General features: G+C 44.5%; 1 protein-coding gene across 1 annotated transcript in view; it reads left to right on the forward strand.

Annotated features, from left to right (window-relative positions):
• The window catches only part of FRMD4A (FERM domain containing 4A), a 183,692-nt gene extending 170,013 nt beyond the window's left edge, over positions 1 to 13,679 (forward strand). The window contains exons 21-23 of the mRNA XM_008564083.1: positions 1 to 283; positions 2,661 to 2,757; positions 10,418 to 13,679. Coding sequence (XP_008562305.1) covers positions 1 to 283; positions 2,661 to 2,757; positions 10,418 to 10,520 — 483 coding nt within the window. The 3' untranslated portion in view covers positions 10,521 to 13,679. The remainder of the gene's footprint in view (positions 284 to 2,660; positions 2,758 to 10,417) is intronic.
• The last annotated feature ends 8,553 nt before the right edge of the window (positions 13,680 to 22,232 follow it).

Raw genomic sequence — 22,232 nt, forward strand, 5'->3', positions numbered from 1 at the left:
GGCGACGCGGGCCGCCTGACGCCGTCGCGCTCGCAGATCCTGCGGACTCCGTCGCTGGGCCGCGAGGGCTCCCACGACAAGGGCGCGGGCCGCGCCGCTGTCTCGGACGAGCTGCGCCAGTGGTACCAGCGCTCCACCGCCTCGCACAAGGAGCACAGTCGCCTGTCGCACACCAGCTCCACCTCCTCGGACAGCGGCTCTCAGTACAGCACCTCCTCCCAGAGCACCTTCGTGGCGCACAGCAGGGTCACCAGGATGCCCCAGATGTGCAAGGCCACGTCAGGTGAGAGCGGGCGACTTTAGACCACGCAGAGAGGAAAGGGCTGTCATTGACTCCAGAACCTTGCTGTCAGCTGTGGGAAACCTGCGGGCTTCCAGCCCCCCGCGGAGCCCCCTCCCATTCTGCCCCTGGTCCTGCACAGTGACCGTGCACCAGACCCTCCACAGTGAGCCGAGCCACCTCGCCCGAATCCCTACCTTAGTTAGGGCGCAAACCATCCCTCCAGCACTTCCCCTTGTGAGGACAGAAATCTAAGACAGTTATGTGAAGTCTTGTCTCAGGGTTTTTCCAGCGAAAGGTACACTTTTACCCTGGTGAACAGTGAGGTTCTAGTAAGTTAGAGACCCGAGTTGTACCCCTGCAAAGGAAAGCTGGGCTGGGGGTGGGTATGGGTCTTGAAGCCCTGAGATCTGGCAGTGTCTCCCCAAGTGGAGGCAGACGGGCTCTCTGCACTTGACATCGATGTCTTGGTAGGTAGCTCTTGGTTGCTCCTGGTTTTCCCATTTCAGTAATATTATGATACATCCACAGAGTAATTTTTGTAAAGTGCTTTCAATACCCCTGATATTACATCTGGAAATTTCTGTAATCAAACTAAGGTTTACCTTATGTTCTTGTGCTCAGAGCCTTGAGCAGTACTGAATCAAGTAAAAATGTAAATCAAGTAAAAACTTCCTTAAGAAGTTACATTCTCATTCCTCTCCCTAAGAACCAATAATAGTGATAATAACTAACATTGGTTGAGCAGTTACCATGTGCAGCACAGGCCTCAGCACTAGCATATTTACATACTCATTTGCCTGCTCACAACACCCATAGAGAGGGAGACAGAAGTGATAAGAGATTCTGCATCCTACTGTAGGAAAAGAAACCCTCTCCCTAAGAACCAATAATAGTGATAATAACTAACATTGGTTGAGCAATTACCATGTGCAGCACAGGCCTCAGCACTAGCATATTTACATACTCATTTGCCTGCTCACCACACCCATAGAGAGGGAGACAGAAGTGATAAGAGATTCTGCATCCTACTGTAGGAAAAGAAAGTGGGAGAGGATTTTGAGACATAACAGGAATGACAAACGTTGTAAGAATAAATTAAGTTAGAAGCGAACCACGACTTGTCTAAGTAAGAGGGTAGGTCAAGTAAGGGCAAAGGTCAGGGGAAAGGGGAATTATCTGAAAGATAATGGGGGAGATTTCATCTTTGGGGAACTGGAGGAGATTTTTGGAGACTGGAGTGAGCAGGGCGAAGAGGAACCCCGGCTGCCCAGGTGTGCCAGGCTCCTGCATTCTGCCCCCACACACCTTTGACTGGTATATCATGTCGCATTGGCCAAATGACAAGCTCCAGAGACCAGAATAAAAATGATTCAGGTAATCATTAGTGTACCGTGGACCTTCAAGGTCCTAGAATGTTCATGTCCTGTCTTCATCTGTAAAAATAAGGCCAGTGAAATTTGCCATTGACTGGAAGATTTCGAGAATGGATCCACATTTTGAGAATGTGTACCACTTAAAGGGCATGATCATCTGTTACCCTATTAGAAGAACCAGTGGTTTGTAAATATTGCCAGCAAAGACACAAGAGTGTTTATATTCTATCAAAACTGTAGTGCTTGTCTTGTACATTTTTTTTACTTAAAGAGATTAGGTAGATCTTTTGGAACATATTTTACAGTAAAATTTTTAAGAAACTCTGTCTGAAGCTTACTGATGAAAAAGATTCTCAAGAAAGCAAAGGATGCATTTAAGTAGCATTTACTTCCTACTGAATAATCCTGACTAGACTTCTATGCTGCCCACATCAGTAAACTCCTAGTAGTCAGATTTGGATGAGATACTAAAAGCCCTGCCCCCTTCGAAGTGTATGAAAGCATCCAGTGATAAGCCTGAAATAGCAAAGAGAGCAAGCCCTGAGAACCTTTTTCCAGGCTCTCTATTTATAACGAAGAGCATCATTTTCCTGCGGAGGCCACATCTGAAAATGCCCTGAGGCATTATCTCCCTGCTGTCCAGACAAATGGGCCCTCCCTGCACGAGCCTGCCCAAGTCTCCCTGAAAGGACTTGGCGGGGCTTCAGGTTCTCTGCTGCTGTAGAAGCCGTCTCTATCCTATGGCCACTTCTCCCAGGTCAGCTGACTCAGAATGGAGGAACACGGTTTAGCGGAGAAAATGTAATTGGTGGGGTGCAGGGGTGGAGGCAGAGGTTTTTCTCCACTGTGACCTTGCTGTAGGGTCACTGAGACCCTGCCATGAGGTCATAGCCAGCATTCCTGGAAATGGTGACTCCTGGGTTCATGTGGGCCAATGAGTCTCAAGCTCCTCCACTTGTGTCTGACCGCTGTCTTCTTGCCTTTCCCACGCCACCTACACACAGCTGCCTTACCTCAAAGCCAGAGAAGCTCAACACCGTCGAGTGAAATTGGAGCCACCCCCCCAAGCAGTCCCCACCACATCCTGACCTGGCAGACTGGGTGAGTTCTCCTTCCAGGCCTTTAATCCTCTTCCAGGTTCTAGGTGGTGTCAGCTTGGAAGAGTGTCATAGATATTAAGACCCTAGTGACATAAGGATGGATCAGCAAACGCATGATGAGGGTACATGACTGGGAAACATCTTCCTTTCAAAAGAAGCCCCATGAATTGCTGTCCCCATCTACCTCACTCCTGCCCCTTGCTGTCCCTTTACAGGGTTGAATTTTTTGTGCTCTCTTTTAAAGTAAGTCGTCGTCCCCAGGATGTAGGCAAGCAGACCAGGATGTGCAATTGTGCATCTTTGGTCAGAATTCCAGAGAACATTTGATCTGGGTTCAGATTACACACAGGCCAACTCAAAATACCAGTCAAGGAGGGCTGAGGGGAAAGACAACTAATTAAGCACCTCCTTGTCCTGGGCCTGGCCAGGTGTTTCACATGCATCTCAGTGTGTCTGCTGTCTCAGTATCAGGATGCCCCTGAAGAAGAAAGGCTGTGCCTGGCCAACCACTTGCTCCTTATCCATAAACAAAGGGGATCAGGTACCTTGAGACCTTCAAGTAGAAGCTGCCCACAGCAAAATAATGAAACCAAAAGTCAGCTCCGTTCACAGGTCTAAATGTAGGCATAGAGCTTTGTAATCTCATGGCCAGTTAGTGTGCTCTGATCTACCGGAGGGCCTGGCAGATGCAGGCAACCTGCTTTGGTCTATAAGCCTCTTCTGTTGCTCCTAAAACATGACCTCTAAGTGGATGTCACATTTTAAACACCTGTTGGTTAAAGGAGTCAGGGTTCCCCTCATCCAGCTTTATCCACAGTTTCTGGTTTGCTGGAGCATCGGTGGGGATCTCTGGAAAACCTTGACAGCTGTCTGTGAGTTGAATCATGAAAAGACCACAATTCCAGAATTGGCCCCACTGACATTTCAGGCTCCCATCCTTGGCAGACATTTTTTGTTCTTGCAAGTTTACCTGTAGTGATTTTAAACCAGGCTTTCTGGACTCTTTGTTTTTGACGGAAGAGAAGGGGATCTAACACTGATTGAGTGCTTGCTGTGTACTCAAAGGCTGGGAGCTTCTCCTAACATACATGAGCTCATACATATAATCCTCACTGCACCCTTGCCAGGGAAATAGCCAGATATTTTAGTATTATAGATGAGGCTCAGAGAAAGTATGTGCCTTGCCCAGTCACACATCTGGAGGGAACTGGTATTGCAGCCCTGCTCTCTGTGACCCCAAACCCTGTCATTTTCCAGTACTTGTTAAAGCCTGGTCCCCCAGCCAGCAGCATGAGCCTCACCTGGGATTTTTTCAGAAATGCAAATTCTCAAACCCACCCATCACGTACTGAATCAGAAGCTCTGGGGCTGGGGCCCAGCCAGCTGTGTTGTAACAAGCCCTCCAGGCGATTCTGACGCACACTCAAGTCTGACAGTCAATGAACTATCCCACATGCTGCCTCTTATTCCTTTTGAATTAAGAGAATCTATAGTCCCAACTATAGTGTTCTTGTGTCCACTCCTACCCCTCAATCTGTCTTTTGGGTGGTAGCTACCCCTCCGTCCTCATTACAAATCATTAACAACACTCACATACCATCCACACTCCAGCTCTAGCCTGTGTAGCTAGGCAGCCTCTGCAAGGTTTAGGGTCCAAGAGTCTCACCAAGATTAACTCATAGAAGAATAACACATCTTCTCTATATTTATCTCCTGGGGCTAAGCCATCTCACTCAAATAGGGAACTTCAGATCACAAGATACCTCTCTGGATCCCCGCAATTTTCTGGATTATGCTCAGTCTCACCTGATCCAAATATATGACCGTGTTTTTTGACTGACAACAGGCTCCGAAATTTACGGGCGGCCCTCACATGTCTATGCACTTAAGCTGGTCTTAAAACTTGCCTATTTCACAACAAATAGCTAGCCTGGGACTCAAAATAAGTTTGAAACAAAAAGATGTTTTGGTCCTTGAAGTAAACTGTTTTGCCACATAGAGTTGAATTATCACTAGCAAACAATACTGTTCTCTATGACGTGATAAGATAATGAGACGACGGGTAAAAAGTGCCAAGGCCTGCCTGTCTAACAAAACTAAAGAGGCCTTTTGACTCAGTTATGGGGATTGAAAGTTCTGCAGGACTTGCGTATTTGTCTCTAGTACTTGGGTGTCTAATCAGTGGGCTTTTCCAATGTATTAATAAGCTACTAATCATGTCCATGTCAATTCCTTTCTTTAACATGACCTCTCTTCTCTTCCTTCTTCTGCTTTCCTTTGTTCAGAGAAGCAACAGAAAACTCACCCATTATGGATGGGTCTGAGTCTCCATCTCACCAAAGTACTGATGAATAGAGGTATCGTAAGGGCATGTTTCATTCTTACTGCCCGTGAGTTTGTGATCCCAGCTGTGCTATGTATGTTTGCCTTTACCCATGTCAGAATGTCTAGAAGGAAACGTCTGAATGATGTGGAAGCCATTATTTTTATGTCTTATTTCTAGATACATGAATAACTATATGTTTATACATATGTTTTTACATCAGGTGTTAGATATTCCCAATGCTACTTCCCAGAAAAGACCCCAAAAGTATGTCTTAGGCCTTCCCAGGCTCTACGTACACACAAGTATTTGTAGAAGCTTTTTACTGATTTAGTAATCAGTGTGCATGAAAGAAACATCATCACTGCAATGTAAGTTTCAAAGCACCAAGAGCAAACTGAATTGTTCAGACACCCGAAGATCACCCATAATTTCATCCCAGCATTCCTAAATGACAGCTATTCCTTGTACAAAATTCTGTAGAGCCCCCCTTTTCAAAATGTAGTCCAAAGGCTAGCATCATCATCATCATCACCATCACCATCACCTGGGAGTGCGTTAGAAAGACTCTTGGGCACCACCCCAGCCTACTGAATCTGAATCTGCATTTAACAGGATTCTTGGATGAATCAAATGCATGTTGAAATCTGTGATTCACTGCTACAGTGGGCGTAAAGCTGTAACCCCTGGTCTGGTTCCCAGCCCCAGGGACTTTACAATCTAATTGGGACACAGATATTGAAATTAAATAACATTTTAAGGGATAACTAAAATGATAGGAACATCATGCAAAAGTGGATAAAAAGTTATAAATTTATTAGATAAAAAATATCAAACCCTGGGTATATTCCAGGAAACATGCTAGAGACTGCAGTTCCAGAAGTTCAAGTTCAAATCAGCAATTTAAAAATCCACCAGTAGTTATACAAGGGAAATAAGAAACCACCATGCTTTTGTAGTAAGTGCTCTGACTTAAAAACAAAATGCTGAGAGGATTCAGAGGTGAGATGGGTCACTTCTCAGTTCCTGGAGATGCTACATAAGCCTGGCTTCAAAGGCTGGAGATGGGAGGAGGGGGCTTGGACAGGTGGAAACTGAGAGAGGCCATTCCATGGGCAAAAATACAGATGCCGAAACTAGTGGGGGTATTTGGGGACAGCAGAGTCTTGTTTTGCTGTAGAGAAACGGCTGGACTGCAGCCTGACAAGTAGGTTAGGACAAGATGGGGAACAAATTAGGAGAGAGATGAGCAACAATTTTTACTACAAGTTCCCTGTGGTGGCATATGTGGGATTAGAAAAGCAGGGGCTTAGCCTGTCAAAGGAAGATGGACACCTCCTCCTCTGGTGCCAGAGAAGAGAAGCTTAGAGCTAGAACGATGGCATGAGAGCGACATTTTTGGAGTAGAAAGAATTGCCTTTTTCCCCCCAGGATGAAGGGCATGACCATCCACTAAGGGTGATGGACTGGGGATGGCAGTAGGAAGCTGAGAATTAAACAGGCTTTTAAGAGCTGCTGTGAGAATGTAGTCAAATCACATTTCTCAATTATTAATGAGATACAAAGATAAAGCATTGCCTGACATTTAGTAAGATAGGAAGATAAACCATTGCTGAAACGTACATTTACAAAATTAATTTGCAAAATTTACAAAAAATAATTCTGTTGAAATTCCTCCCTCCAAGATCTTACACCCACCTTCCTATGTCAAACAGTTGTAAGGTACAAGCTCCACTAAAATGTGGGTGACAGAGGCTCATGAATTCACCACCTGTCTGGTATCAGAGGCCCTGGCTTAACCAGTACCCGCCATCTCAGAGTGTAACCCTAAGAAGGAGCCATCTTGCAGTGGGAAGTCCCCATAGGCAGAGCCCATCAGCAGGCATGGAAATCACTGCTCTTGGAACCCACGGTGGCTTAGAACCAAGAGTGCCCAGGTCTAAGCTTCTCTCCTGGGTCACAGTTTAGAGAATACACCTAGATCTTTGTCTTAAGTAAGCCATGTTTCAGTGAATGACTTACTTAAATTTAATAGGGGGACTATTCAGTGCCACCCTGTTTGTATTATTTGTGAAGAATAATTGCTTTCTCAAGGGTCTCTGTTGTTAATTTTGCTTTCTTAGCACATGGCATTTCTTGACTATTTGCACAGAACTAAATCTGTACAATGAGAAGTAAGGGCTCGGCTGAGCCGCCAGAACACGGGTTTCTTTCCTATAACGTGAGAATCCGATACCAACACATTAAGCAGCACTTACAGCTTTTAAAAAACACATACTTCAATAGTGATGGGGATCATTAACAAATATTCTATGTAGAATATCTAAAGTTTGTATGAACACGTCTTTTATTCTAGCTTCATTTTGTCATTGTTTTCTTTTTTATATTCCTTTAGTAAATAAATTTTGATCTGAAAAAGAGGTACGTTTCAGACTAATGGCAGCTTATTCTGGGATGCTCTCAGCTCCATCCTTCTCTGAGACGGGAGAAGGGCAGGCCAGTGGTTTCCACATTGTGGCCCCACCAGGGGCCACGTGGGGACCAAATCACCAATCAAGGGCACCCACCAGCATCTCCCATCCATCCCCCATCACTCAGATCTCAGTTTATCTATTTTATGCATTGGATTTCTAATGAGCTAAACAAAAAGTCCAAGAGTTTTTAAAGATGTAAAAACCACAAGACTTGACAATATCTTGAATGCCCCATCATATGTGGGATTCTGTGATCCAGGAACCTCTCTGATGAACCACAGGAGAGCAGTGTGGGCCAAGCAAGAGTTAGGCTGCCTTTTCACAGAATAAACTACCACAGGAACACAACCTACTGCCTCGTCCAAATGCCACTGCTCTGAACTCATGGCGTTTCCTTGAGCCTTAGTGATCAATATTACAGAACCTCTCTGATGAACCACAGGAGAGCAGTGTGGGCCAAGCAAGAGTTAGGCTGCCTTTTCACAGAATAAACTACCACCGGAACACAACCTACTGCCTCATCCAAATGCCACTGCTCTGAACTCATGGCGTTTCCTTGAGCCTTAGTGATCAATATTACAGAGGACTTTTAAGTTCCTCTGAAGCAGATTATATGTCGGAGGTAGTTTGTATTTGTGATATAATTATCACTTAACATTTTTTTTTGACTGTAATAGTTTCAACCAGAAGACATTTAGGCTTTAATATATAGGAGATTCAATCACATTTTATAATATTAGGCTATTTAAGATAGTATTTTCCAAAGTGTGTTCTGTGAATGTTAATAGGTGATGCTGTTCGGTAAGTTCTGGGTGAAACAAAGTAATGCAGGACTTCACAGAGCCTTTGTATATGTCCATGTACAGTGCAGTGCTCCAAAAGGCAGAGTCCTCAAACTTATTTGTCCATGGAACCTTCTTTTATTTCCTCAGAGCATCTCACAGGACTACTTTGAGAAACACTGGCTGAGGTGTTCCTTATATTCTATGATACCCCTAAAGAAAATTTTGTCCGAAAGAGATCCAGATCACATTTGTCTCCTAAACAAAATTTCCATCAAGAGTTTAAGAAACTACTGTATTTAAATGTGGCAGTATTAGTTGCACATGAAGAAGAAATCAGTTCAACAAGTGTAAGCAAACGGGAGCCTGTACTGGCTGATGTCACTGGGGAGGTAAAGGCACAGCCGGGCCAGGGTTGGCTAGTTCCCTTTCCATCTCTAGCTTAGCTTCTGCTCCTGTCGATTTCATTCTAAGGAGGAAACTGACATCCTCGAGGTTTCACAGCTGATTGTCCTTGCTTGTGCACGTGGCCATCTTGGAACCAGTAACTGTGGTCAATCCACCTGAGTCACTTGTCCACCCCTGGCACCATAGTGGAGAGCACCACCAGGACCACATGGAGTTAGGAAGAGACTGTCCCCCAATGGGGAACAGCCACCTTTCCCATCAGAAGTTTCTCAGTCCCTCAGGCAAACTGCAAGAGGCAGTTTTGTCAGGGTGGAGAGAACGTTTGCAGAGTGGGTATAACAGAATCGTCCATTTGCCACCTAACACAGTAATGTCCATGACCAGTGTCATAATTCAGGGCCTTTTGCTACTTTACTTCTGAAGCCACATCAAAGCAGAATTCACCCTGGTATATTTTTGGTGCACCAAGCATAGGACTCACATTAAAATCCATCTGTATGCTCATAGATGCCTTGGCATTTTCCAGCTTTCGTGAATTTTTTAAGGACAGATGAGAAACATTTACAAAGTCCAGAATACCTTCATCCATTTGTTCCAAGAGAAGTCAGCAAAGGAAACAGAAAAATGGGGATGGCTGATTATCCTCAATCATAAACTGTGCATGAGGCTGTGTTTGTTACTAAGACGCTCTTGAAACTCTCTTTTCTTTGAACTACATTGGATTAAGGTCTCTTCCTGTCGCCCATCCCCATCCATACTCCTAGCACTGGGTATGGGGAGATCAGCTGCAGGGGAGGAGCTGAAAGAACTGGTTTAGGATAGTTGGTGAGGGGCTTTTCCCTACTAATGATGCCTAGTAATGATTATTAACTTCAGCATATCTATGAGATCGCTTCTTGATATTCAAGAACCTTCTACCCAACTTAAATAGTAATGTCCACCTGAAATAGACTTTTTTAAAAAAACTTTTATTTTCTTCTGTGTACTTTCCTGTATATTTTAAATGAACCCTTTTATATAATCACAAAATGATACATACTACTTAGAATAAAGCAAAGTGAGCATCGACTTTAAAACATTTTTTTAAACAAAATTCAAAATGTCACTTCAGTTTCACTATAGGGAAACCTCACATTTGTAATGTCCTTCCAAGACACAATAAAAATCTACTAGTGAAATATTCTGACCCCTTGGGTCTCCTGTAAGCACAACCCAAGCATCTGTTGTGTGGGAAAAGCCATCCTGTGGAAAAGAGCCTAGGGGGTTGTCAGCCTTAGCTGCATCTGAGAATCACTTGTGGGGGCTTTGAGAGCCCCCCAGGACCCAGCACACCCAAGACCAATTAAACCAGCATCCCTGGGTGGGGCCCAGATATGAGCATGTTTGAGAATCCCCAGGGATTGCAGGCTGCAGCCGAGCTTGACAACGCCAGCCTTCAGTAAGTGGCAGCTTGCATTTCACCCCGTCACAGATGTTCGGCGTTTCAGGAGGCCCCCTTGTATGGATTCTCTCCGTCTGTGAGAGCCTCTGTCCACTCAGCACTGTGGGGAGCACTAGCCAGGCTCCCTGTGCAGGGAGACCGGAGAGCACACAGGCCCCGCTAGGTGGGCATGCAGGCCTGCAGAGCCCCACTTCTCCACTAACTGCACATCTCCCTTCTCGGACTCCCCGCAGGAGCTACAGTGACAGCTGTTTCCTGGATTCCTCCCTCTATCCAGAACTAGCTGATGTCCAGTGGTACGGGCAGGAAAAGGCCAAGCCCGGGACCCTCGTGTGAGCCAGCCCGGCCCAATCCAACCGCCTCAACGCCATTCTGAGATCACCTCACTGCCTCTCATTTGCCTTACCCAGACGCACTGTCACCTGCACCAGCTTCGGCCCTCAGCACTTTTTTCCTCCCGTCTCCGCATCCCCTCACCCTTAAAAACCTGACTGAGGAGACACTCTGGAAGGTTCCGGTCCCACTGTGTGTCCCCTGGCTCTCTTGCCCACGGAGAACCAGACACCAATCCTCGATGGCACCTTGGTGGCTTCCCCCTGTCATGACAGCTCCCCAGGCCAGGAACCGTCAGGGAAGCTGCTGGCCTCAAATTCCTGCAGACAAGTAGCATTGGTAGAGTACAGAACAGGGGACTTAAGTACAGGGTGATCCAGAAGGACTCTTCAGCTGTGTCCAGCCTGCCACCTGTAGGCCAACCAAGCTCTTCATGAAGAGGACACCTGGGGGGATATTCAGTTCACACCTGAAATAGCCCTTAATGAGACAGCTGGGGAGGGGGGAGTGGCCGTGGTGGGAGGGGAGGGTGAAAAGCAAGACCCATCAGAGGATCACAATCAGTTCTATGCTGCCAAAGATTAAATAAATAAAATAAAAACACACAAAAAAAACAGGAGGGGTCACGAGGAAGACATTCTTTCTGCAATGAAGTTCCTTTTCAATTCTAAACTGCTAATTACACATCACAAGTGAAAGTCACCCATGTGTTAATTGTGTCCTCTCTCCCTTGACGGCCCCCTTCCCTCTCGGTAGAGAGTCCGAAGGACTGACCAATGTGATGGTAAAGACAAGGGAGGCTTGGCTGGCACAGTGACTCAGAACCTCCACCAACCTGGACATGAAGGAAGAGAGACCGTGGGGAGGAGCAGAGTGTACGCTTAGCCCTGTTCTGTGAGGGTGACTCAGCCCAAGCCCCAGACACAGTGCTGCTTTCCTTTCTGGATTTGTAAGGTGATAATTGCCAAAAGTGGTTCTCTCTCATTAAAACGACCAGTAAAAGTGTATCCTATTTTTTGCACAAGGTGTTTCATTTTCTTTTTAATGGGAAACCAAGGGAAAAAGCACATGGCGGCCCATTCAAGTGTTTGACTTTGTGGCTCATTTTATGTTTGTTAGCACTTGTGTGACAAAGAGCTCACATCCGACTTCTCCTGCGTGTCACTTGTTCAAAGGACCCAACTATGCCCTTAGGTAAAAAGATTTTACTCAGTGTCTACTAGCCGTCAGGCAGAGCAGGGTTGAAAAAAATATGAGCTCCCAAAGGGCCCAGACACCTACAACATTATCAGTCACCTTGATGCACCACATTTGTCTGCAGATACCAAAAGAGGAAGAAAGAAGGAAGAAAAAAATAACACGTGGGGGAGCTGCACGTTTACATGTGTTTTGAGCTGTGCTTGATACACAACTGGAAAGCCATCAATCTTCAAAGGCCTCAAAAATACTTTTGTAGTAACTAACAAGTGCACAATCTTAGTTGGTTATTCATGATGGCACAAAAAGGCCTCCACAGAGGTGGTATGCTGTGCTTGTTGGCGCAAGTGGGGGGGCGGGTTCTCACCTGTGATGACTTCCTATTGGAAAGGCATTTGACAGCCAGGGACAGGAGTTGGGGTGGGGGTGGTTTTATGGGAAGGCAAAACTGAAATTAGCTTTAGCATAAAAAGAAAAATCTTTGTTTCTCAAGTATGTGTAATCTAAGAGTAACAATAGACTCTACCAGACCAGGAGGGTAAGAATGAACACTAAAATGAAGTAAATACCCACGGTGTTCCCTCTGCTGCAGCCTGGAAAGCACTGGAAGGAGCTGAGCCGGAGCATGCACACCTGGCTGGGACCAGGTGGGCCACGGCTGCCTCTGTCACCTCTCTATGAACGATTCAGGGTCTACTTTCCCCGCTCTGTGCACAGTTGGGCTGGTGGCTCCAGCTTGCAGGAGGGATTAATATTTCCAGAACATTTTAGGGATAAACTTGCAGGATAAATAGAAACTGGTTATGATGTTACTAATTGATTCTAAGGATTGATTGATTTTGTTGCCTTATTTTGATGGTCAGAGCTACAGTTTTTCTCCTTCCCCATTCGGAAACATTATACATGTGCCATTTTGATTTCTCCCAAAAGAAGATACATGAATAATCAGACGGAACTATGTGCAACAGGAACAGTCAAAAGGGAAATAGAAAAGGTGACGAGGTTACACGGTTACAGGTTATACAACAAGTATAATAGTTTGAATTCAAGTCTAAAGTAAATCGGATCAAGCTTGTAGCCCGGTTGGGTTACAAGAAATGAGAGGCGGAAATTCTTTCTAAACATGGGTTACATTTTAGATTCGGGGGGCAGAAGAGAATGGAGTGGAAACAGGAATTACAGTTCCAGCAAGCATCATGATAGTCTGGTAGTAAAGACAGATTAAGTAAAACAGGTTTTACTGTTTAGCTGTGTTCAATTAATACAAAATGTACATAAAGTGTTAGTCCTGAGACTGACATGATTAATGATCAGTGTGGTGGGAAACGATGTAGTTATTGTATACAAGCACTTGCAAACTCTTTATATATCCCTATTTCTTTAAAACAAAATAAGATGAACTATGAAGCCCCTGGTCTAATATAAAACCCTACTGGATTCTTTGGATGTGTATAAGAAACTGCCAGTTTAAGCCAGGAGACTGGTGAAAACACATACATCAGACTATGTTGCGAGCCAGTTTGATTTTTTTATTTTATAATATGCAGGTGAGTGTTGAAACTTCAAATTCCAATTTGTTTTCATTCAGTATTAGTTTAGTTCTAAATATAGCAAACCCCATCCAGGTGCTATCAGACGACCAGTTACTGCTTAGTTAACTACGTGTAAAGTTTTACATATACATTAATGTCAATAGTTTATTACAAGTTGTGTAAAATGGACTCTAATACTGGGGGAAAAAGATTAGGTTGCTCCTGAAACTGACTGTAGAGCATGTAAAATGATTTTACTGGATTCTGTTCAACTGTAATCAATGAAAAAGATGTATGTTGTAGACAAAGTTGCAGAATTAAAAAGAAATCTGCTTTTAATTTATTCTTTTTGTATTAAGAATTTGTATAATACCTTTACATTTTGCAAAACAGTGTTGTCAACACTTATTAAAGCATTTTCAAAATGAAAAGATCCCAGTTGCCTCTTGCAGATTTTGTTTATTTCTAAGTGACAAATGCTTAAGCACGCTCTAGAAATCTGTAGTTTAGGTGTTTAGGTGCCTGTGTCCTCACTGGGCTCATTTTATAAAGTCAGTCTATAGGTATTATTATTATTATTTTTTTTTTTTTAAAAGATGACCAGTAAGGGGATCTTTACCCTTGACTTGGTGTTGTCAGCGTATTATTATTATTATTATTTTTAAAAAGATGACCAGTAAGGGGATCTTTACCCTTGACTTGGTGTTGTCAGCACCACGCTCACCCAGTGAGCTGACCGGCCATCCCTATATGGGATCCGAACCCGGGGCCTTGGTGTTATCAGCACCACACTCTCCCGAGTGAGCCACGGGCGGGCCCTATAGGTAGTATTCTTATTGACTTGCTTGATGATATAGACAAGCTTGGTTTGTTTAGTAGAGGTTAATTCCCTCTTATTCTAGTTTCTTTTTGTTAATTATACAAGATAAGATAGCCTAAATTTCGTATTCCTTCTACTACAAAAAGGATTTGAGAATAGAGGCTGGTCTTTGTCAGGATACTATTTCAGTATTTGTATCACTGTTCATTACAGACAGTTACCTATGTGTACTAAGTGTACTGTCCCCACAGAACAGTCCATGGTAAAAGGAACATGGAGTCTGGGCTTTGGGGTGTGTCCTTCATCTGTCTCCATGTTGTCCCTGGTTCCATGTAGGATGTAAAGTGCCAGTCACACAGGATGCTCAGGCTCTTTACAACCCCTACTGTTCACCTTCTGTGCTCACACTGCAGCTTAAACCCTGTGTTGCCCACCCTCTGCATCCCATCACCAAAGCAACAGCCCACTGGGCCCGCAGGTACAAAAAGCCCCCTACTTATGGGGAAGACGGTGACCAGCTGGCTGACTTTAGTAGAGCCTGCTGCAATCGAACCCCTGGACCCCAACCCAACAGGCATCCTTTCACCACAGGAAACTGGAAAGTCTGGCCTCCCTGGATGAAATATCCCTGGATGGAAGCCCACCTGAGATAGGAAGCCCTTGCTGAAATGCCAGTCACTAGAACCGGCTGAATGTAAATCATGTCTGAAAGTGAGCCCAGTGTAGGATGTAAAGTGCCAGTCACACAGGATGCTCAGGCTCTTTACAACCCCTACTGTTCACCCTCTGTGCTCACACTGCAGCTTAAACCCTGTGTTGCCCACCCTCTGCATCCCATCACCAAAGCAACAGCCCACTGGGCCCGCAGGTACAAAAAGCCCCCTACTTATGGGGAAGACGGTGACCAGCTGGCTGACTTTAGTAGAGCCTGCTGCAATCGAACCCCTGGACCCCAACCCAACAGGCATCCTTTCACCAACAGGAAACTGGAAAGTCTGGCCTCCCTGGATGAAATATCCCTGGATGGAAGCCCACCTGAGATAGGAAGACCTTGCTGAAATGCCAGTCACTAGAACCGGCTGAATGTAAATCATGTCTGAAAGTGAGCCCATTAAGACAGCACTTTCTACTTCCTAAGCCCTAAAAACTGCCTATGGGAGAGCCTGAAGCCTTCTTTCCTTGGGGAAGCAATCAGAGCATCTCCAAATAATCTATGTTTTTTTTTTTTTTTTGAGACCGGCCGCACCGCGCTCAGCCAGTGAGCGCTGTGAGCGCACCAGTCATCCCTATATAGGATCCGAACCTGCGGCGCCACAGGCTCGGCCCAATAATCTACGCTTTAAAAAGAAAAGAAAGGGCTGACCGGTTAGGTCAGTTGGTTAAAGAGCAGCCTTATAACCCAGGGTCACCCACGGGCTCGGCCCAATAATCTACGCTTTAAAAAGAAAAGAAAGGGCTGACCGGTTAGGTCAGTTGGTTAAAGAGCAGCCTTATAACCCAGGGTCACGGGTTCAGATCCCTGTACTGGCCAGCTGCAAAGAAAGAAAAGGACCTTTTACATGTAAATATGTCACAGTTCAGAAAATAAATCTATTATCTCCTCATTAAGCTCTGTCACATGAAAGAAACTTGTACACAGGAAGATGAGATTATTTCCCTTTCTTTCCTACTCTTTCCCACATTTCTCTCTCTCTCTCCTTCCTTACACAGTGCCAACAAGGTGATTCCAGTTACTATTTGGATTATTAGAGAACACAAAGTAAACACCCCAACCCCAGTAGAAAGACTAGAAATAGCCAGCACTTTTTTCCAGAACACCAGTTCAAAACTGCTCTTCTGTAAAACTCTAAAAAGAGGAGTGAGAAGAAGCCACTGATGAGACTAGTGAGCTGGCCCGGAGCTTCTCAGTCATTCCTCTGCTTCCACTCTCGTGGATGGGACAGGCACACTACCACGACTTAAGGGGAAAGGAGGTCACCAGCATTAAACAGATAGAAGAGATTAAAATGATTCCCAAGGACAAGAGATCAACAAATGTGTTGACAGGGGGTCTCTCACTGCTACCTCATTCAGGGAGTTGACCAGTCAGAGATGGCAGGAAAAGGGAGATAAAACTAAGGTGTAAGTCTGTGGCTTGCACCAGGCCATGCTCCAGCAAAGTCAGTATCCATTCAGGCAAAAGCCAAGGGCCTGTATTTGCAATTCAGGAGAATAAACAGTGTAGAGGGAAATTTACAGCACCCATAGTTTGACAACTGCACCAAGATTTTTGGGTTTTGTTTTTTGTTTTTAATCAAAAACCAGTTTTTCACTTCATAAGTTTTTATCCCCCAAGCTAATAGGTTCCTTTTATTTTTCTTTCATTCATCCATTTTCTCTCGAACCCACACCAATCCTGCTTTCATCCCCTCCACTCTACCAAACCCACCCCCGTCAAGGTCAAGGATGACTCCTCACAATGTAAATCCAATGGTTAATTCTCTGTTCTCATTTTGCGTGATTTACCAGCAACACTGGACAGTTGAACCCCCATGCTTCACTGAAACACTTTCTTCACTTAAATTGCAGGATATCACATTCTCCTGGTTTTCCTATTATTACAGTCCACAGCCTCTCCTTTTCAGTCTCCTTGATAGTTTTTCTTCATCTCCCTGGCTTCTTAGCATTGGAGTGTCCCAGGGCTCAGTCTTTGGACTCCATCTCTTTATTAGGGACAATTACACTTTTCGTAGCTCCCATCCAGTCTCATGGCTTTATATGCCATCTATATGCTGATGACACCTATATTTCTCCCTGCATCCTGGACCTCCTCTCTAGCACATCCTACTGCCAACTCAACATCTCCACCTGGATGTCCAACATGCTACCATGTCCAGAACTGAGCCTCTGACACTCCCCACCAAACCTGCTCCATCAATGGCCTTCCTCGGCTCAGTTACAGGTGACTCCACCATTCCAGTGCTCAGGCCAAAAGTCTTGGAATCTTCTCATACCTCACCAAGGCAACAAACAAAATAGATGCAAATTCTCTGCCCTTATGAGATATATATTACACTGGGGGTGGAGGGGGAGGAAATAAAAAGTAAATTACATATTAGAAGCTGGCAAAAAAACAGGCCGGCCCGGTGGCGCACTGGAGAATGCGCCACTTGGGAGCATGGCAGCGCTCCCGCCGAGGGTTCGGATCCCATGTGGAGACCAGTTCCCGCTCACTGGCTGAGCGCGGTGCGGGCGCAACACCGAGGGTTGCGATCCCGTTACTGGTCAGTAAAAAAGACAAAAAGGGAAAAAAAAAAAAAGAAGCTGGCAAAAAAGCGGGAGGAGGAACACTTTTTCCTCCAAGTGACATGAGAAAAAATGCTAGTAAGTTTGGAGGTGGATATAGAAGTGAAAATTGCCTCCATAGTCAACCCGGCATGAGAAAGATAGGTGAGACCACTCTCCAAGTGAGGTGGGAAAGAGGCAACAGGGTAGGGTAGGATAGGGCAGAGTCATGAGACATTAGAAGACCTACATCAGTGAGGGTCCAGCTGACATTGGACACTTAGCAGTTGAGTGGTCATGAATTCCTTCCCACAGCACTTCCTGGCCAGGGCTTGGGAGAATGTTGCAATGAACTGGTGTGGGCTTTTATCGTGGAGCATGGCAGAAGGACAAAAATTATAGAAGGTACTGGTAAGAGGGTGACTGAAATGATTACAGTGGGATCTAGACTGACTAGAGAGAAAAGGGAAGCCAAGAAGATGCTGATAAAGTAGGAAGAAAAAGGAATGAATGGACAGAATCTCTTGAAGAGACTGAGGAACAGGAGAGTGGGAATCAAGGAGGGAACAAGGCCAGAGTAAGTAGTTTCACATATTCTGACAGTTATCCCCATGGGAGGTGAATCATGTAGGGAAAAGTCCATACATTATGTTGACAAGTGCAAGTGGAAAAATCCATCTGATCTGGGGTTTGCTTGGAAGACGACCTGGGTCTCATGCCCCTCTTTCAAGAACTGAAAATCTGGTTGCCCATCATGTCAGGGACCAAGAACCACACTAATTATTTTAACAGAGATGATTTAATATACACAATTACTAACGAGAGAGTGACAAGGTAAAGAGGCAAAAAGAGGACACTTGGGAATCACAGAGACAATAACTGCAGGAAGCAGCTACCATATTTAGGACAGGCACAAAGGCAATGGCCTGGGCTTATTGAAATTGAGAAGCTTGAAGAAGGCACCCATGAAGCTGGGAGTCAATCTTCTCAGGAGTGGACGCTGCTTACATTGACATACAGGTGCTTCAGGAACTTGGCAGGATCCTGAAGAGCTTGGATTCAAACCTGTGAAGAGCAGGTGCTGGCTAATGGTGCTGTGATCTTTGAGTGGCGGGATGAAACTGGTGCCACAGCATGTAAAAACTGTACATCGGGACCCACTGTTCCTCCAGGAATTACCTGTCACTGGCTGGAGAACCACTGCTATGTCCTCATTGTTAGAAACAGGAGGCAAACAGAAAGGAGCAGATCCCTTCTTCCCTCTCCCAGGGGCCACTCTCTCGTGTGTCCACTACACACAGAACTTAACAAAAAGCCAGCCAGCAAAGGAGAGACGTGGTTTGCAGAGTCTATGACAACACACACTACAGAAGGTGTCTTTTGAGCTGAGAGGTAACAGCTACAGAGCCAGCATAGTACTGACCAGAAATCCAGCCCTTCACCTCCAAGTCGTGGCTAGTCAACTAGAGGTTCCCAGTCAAAGGTGAACTAAAAGGCTCTAAAACCTCATAGAGACCTCAACAATCTACTGCTATAATATACAGGACAAACTCACTTTCAATTTTTAAATTTCAAAAAAATGTCATAAAGGACAAAAAAACATTACTGTTTTGGCCCACATTAGTGTAATGTGAGTTGCTATCTTAGAAAGGATTGTAGGAATAATGAGTTGAAGCATTATCAAGCTACTTTTACCAAAATGATGAAGTCACAGTCATGCATTTTCTCAAATGCCTTTCGTATCCATGACAGATATTCAGAAGAGAGTTTATTCCTCTCAAAGTCACTTCTAACTCTAGTGGAGATTTGGGAAGAACACAACAGAGGAACAAGATCTAGTTGCTTTTATCCAGTAAATTGGGTGACTGAGAATCTCAACAATAGGCCAGAAGAACTCCTTTGGCATTTGCTCCGATACCTGGTTGTCTTTAAACTTCTTTTTAACATCAGTTTGATTTATGGCTTTCCTGTAATTGAAACCACATTATTCCAATATCCACAGAACCAATTCAAGTGAATGCTGTTATATCTATTTATATCTTAGCAAGTTGTGGCAAAGTCAGATTTTATTCCAGTTGAGACAGACATAACCTTAGAAAACCATGACAAACTTGCCATGAGTCGCAATGATTTTGAAGGCCAAGAAATTTGAGTTATATGCTGTATTAGTCCGTCTTTGTTGCTTATAACAAAATACCTGAAACTGGGTGATTTATAAATAAAACAAAATTTATTGCTTACAGTTTCTGAGGTTGGGAAGTCCAAAGTTCATCTGGTGGTGGCAACTGCTACCCAGGAGTCTCACATTGCAAAATGGTGGAAGCAGAGAGACCAGAGAGAAAGACAGACTCTCCTCTCCTTTTAAAGCCCTCAGAACCACGCCCCTAACCAACATTTTTAATCCATTCACCATCGCATGGTCCTACAATGCAATCACTTCTTCAAGGTTCCACCTTTCAATTACCATAATAGGATTTCCCACCCTCTTAAAAGTCACAGTGGGGACTAAGTTTCTAATACATAAAACTTGGGGGACACAATTGAAGCTTCAGTGAGTTTTGGGGGGACATAATTTAATCCACTACATGTGTATACTGCTTAGGGACTGAATTAAACAGAATATAATGAAAACTCAATTGTGTCTGGGCCGGCCCGGTGGCGCACTGGAGAGTGCGCCGCTTGGGAGCACGGTGGCGCTCCCGCCGAGGGTTCGGATCCCATGTGGAGACCAGTTCCCGCTCACTGGCTGAGCGCGGTGCGGGCGCAACACCGAGGGTTGCGATCCTGTTACCGGTCAATAAAAAAAGATAAAAAGGAAAAAAAAAAAAAAAACTCAATTGTGGGAGTTTACTCAATATTGTTTTCATATAACATGATAAAAAGGGAAAAAAAAAAAAAAAACTCAATTGTGGGAGTTTACTCAATATTGTTTTCATATAACATGAGACCTGTAGGAAGGCAGTTGTAATGGCTAATTTTATGGGCCAACTTGACTGGGACATGGGGGCCCAGATATTTGGTTAAGCTTTATTCTGTGGTTATGTCAGTGAGAGTGTTTTTGGATGAGATTAACATTTGAATCAGTAGACTGAGTAAAGTAGATTGCACTCCCCAGTGTAGATGGGCATCATCCAATCTGACAGAAGCCTGAATAGAACAAAAAGATGGGGTAAAGGAGAATTCACTCTGCCTGACTGCTTGAGCTGGGACATCAGTCTTCTCCTCCCTTAGGACTGAAACTTACACCATCAGCTCTTCTGATTCTCAGGCCTCTGGATTTAGACTGGAACTTACACCACTGGCTCTCTTGGTTGTCAGGCCTTTGGATTCAAACAGGAACTACACCACTTTTCCTGGGTCTTCAGCTTGCTGACAGCAGATCATGGGACTTCTCAGCCTCCATAATTGCATGAGCCAATTCCTTATAATAAATCCCTCTCTGTCTCTATCTCCTATTGGTTCTGTTTTCTGAAGAACCCTAATGCAGCAGTACAAGTTTCATATGATGATTCCACAATGCAAAGAATGAGGCTTTGAATGCTGTTCTGCCATCTTTTGTGCCTCTCATTGTCAAGACTACAGGATGGCTGCCAAGCATCTAAGCAGCATGACCACAGGGAAAGGGCAAAACATGTATGTTAGTTTCTCTTATAAAAGCAATAGTTTTCCTGGAAGTTCCACCCAATAGACATCTATCCATAGCTCATTGGCAGAACCATGTCACATGACCAACCCTAACTACAATGAGTCCTGGAAGAGAATCTTTTTAACTGTTTTAACTGTGCACAGTGCAGCTCTGAACAAATAAGTGCCGTTAGTAAAAAAAAAAAAAAAAAAAAGAGAGAGAGAATGAAAATAGGGTAAGCAGGGCCGGCCCGGTGGCGCACTCGGTAGAGTGCAGCGCTTGGGAGTGCAGCGGCGCTCCCGCCGAGGGTTCGGATCCCATGTAGAGACCGGTCCGCTCACTGGTTGAGCATGGTGCGGGCGCGACACCGAGGACTGCGATCCCGTTGCCAGTCACGGTGCGGGCGTGACACTGAGGGTTGCGATCCCATTACCGGTCACGAAAAAAGACAAAAAGGAAAAAAAAAAAGAAAATAGGGTAAGCAACTAGCAGTGTCTACACCACACATATAGGGTAAATAAAATTGCACACAAAAGAAGAAAATAAAAAATAGCTAAGTCTTTAATGAAATAATCCAAAAAAACTAAAGTGTAACAAAAAGTGCAGAAATTCATGTGTTTTCCTCTTCTCTCAAATTCTATACTCTTAGGCATGCCATTATGATGACATCACTGAACAAGAGGAAAAGTTACATTAATATTAACATGATTTTATCTTTATAAAATCTGACAAAGATAGCTGACAAAGGTTATGCCAATATCTGAGCTAGTCAGTCATAAGATTATTTCCCCATTGCATAAAAAGTACTCTAGCACATAGGCTAGCCACAGGGTGGGAGAAATATTCACACTATATCTACCAAACAAAGCAGGAGAACTATTTGCAATACATATATCTAGCCAGAATATATAAGAACCATAAATCAGTAAGAAAAAGGCAGGCACTTCAATAGGAAAAAATGGACAAAAATAAGTCTTAAATAGGAACTTTGCAAATGATAATATCTAAATGGGCGTTAAACATATGAAAACAGTGCTCAACTTTATTAGTCATCACGGAAATGCAAATTAAAGCCACAGTGTGATACCATTATAACCACCAGAAGGGCTAATGATAGAAAATATATCAAGAGGACAGGCCCTGTGGCTCACTCAGGAGAGTGCGGCACTGGTAGTGCCGAGGCCGCGGGTTTGGATCCTATATAGGGATGGCCAGTGCGCTCACTGGCTGAGCATGGTCCAGACCACACCATGCCGAGGGTTGCGATCCCCTTACCA

This window comes from Galeopterus variegatus, unplaced genomic scaffold (genome assembly GCF_000696425.1).
Source record: "Galeopterus variegatus unplaced genomic scaffold, G_variegatus-3.0.2 Scaffold180, whole genome shotgun sequence".
Taxonomy (NCBI): Eukaryota; Metazoa; Chordata; class Mammalia; order Dermoptera; family Cynocephalidae; genus Galeopterus; species Galeopterus variegatus.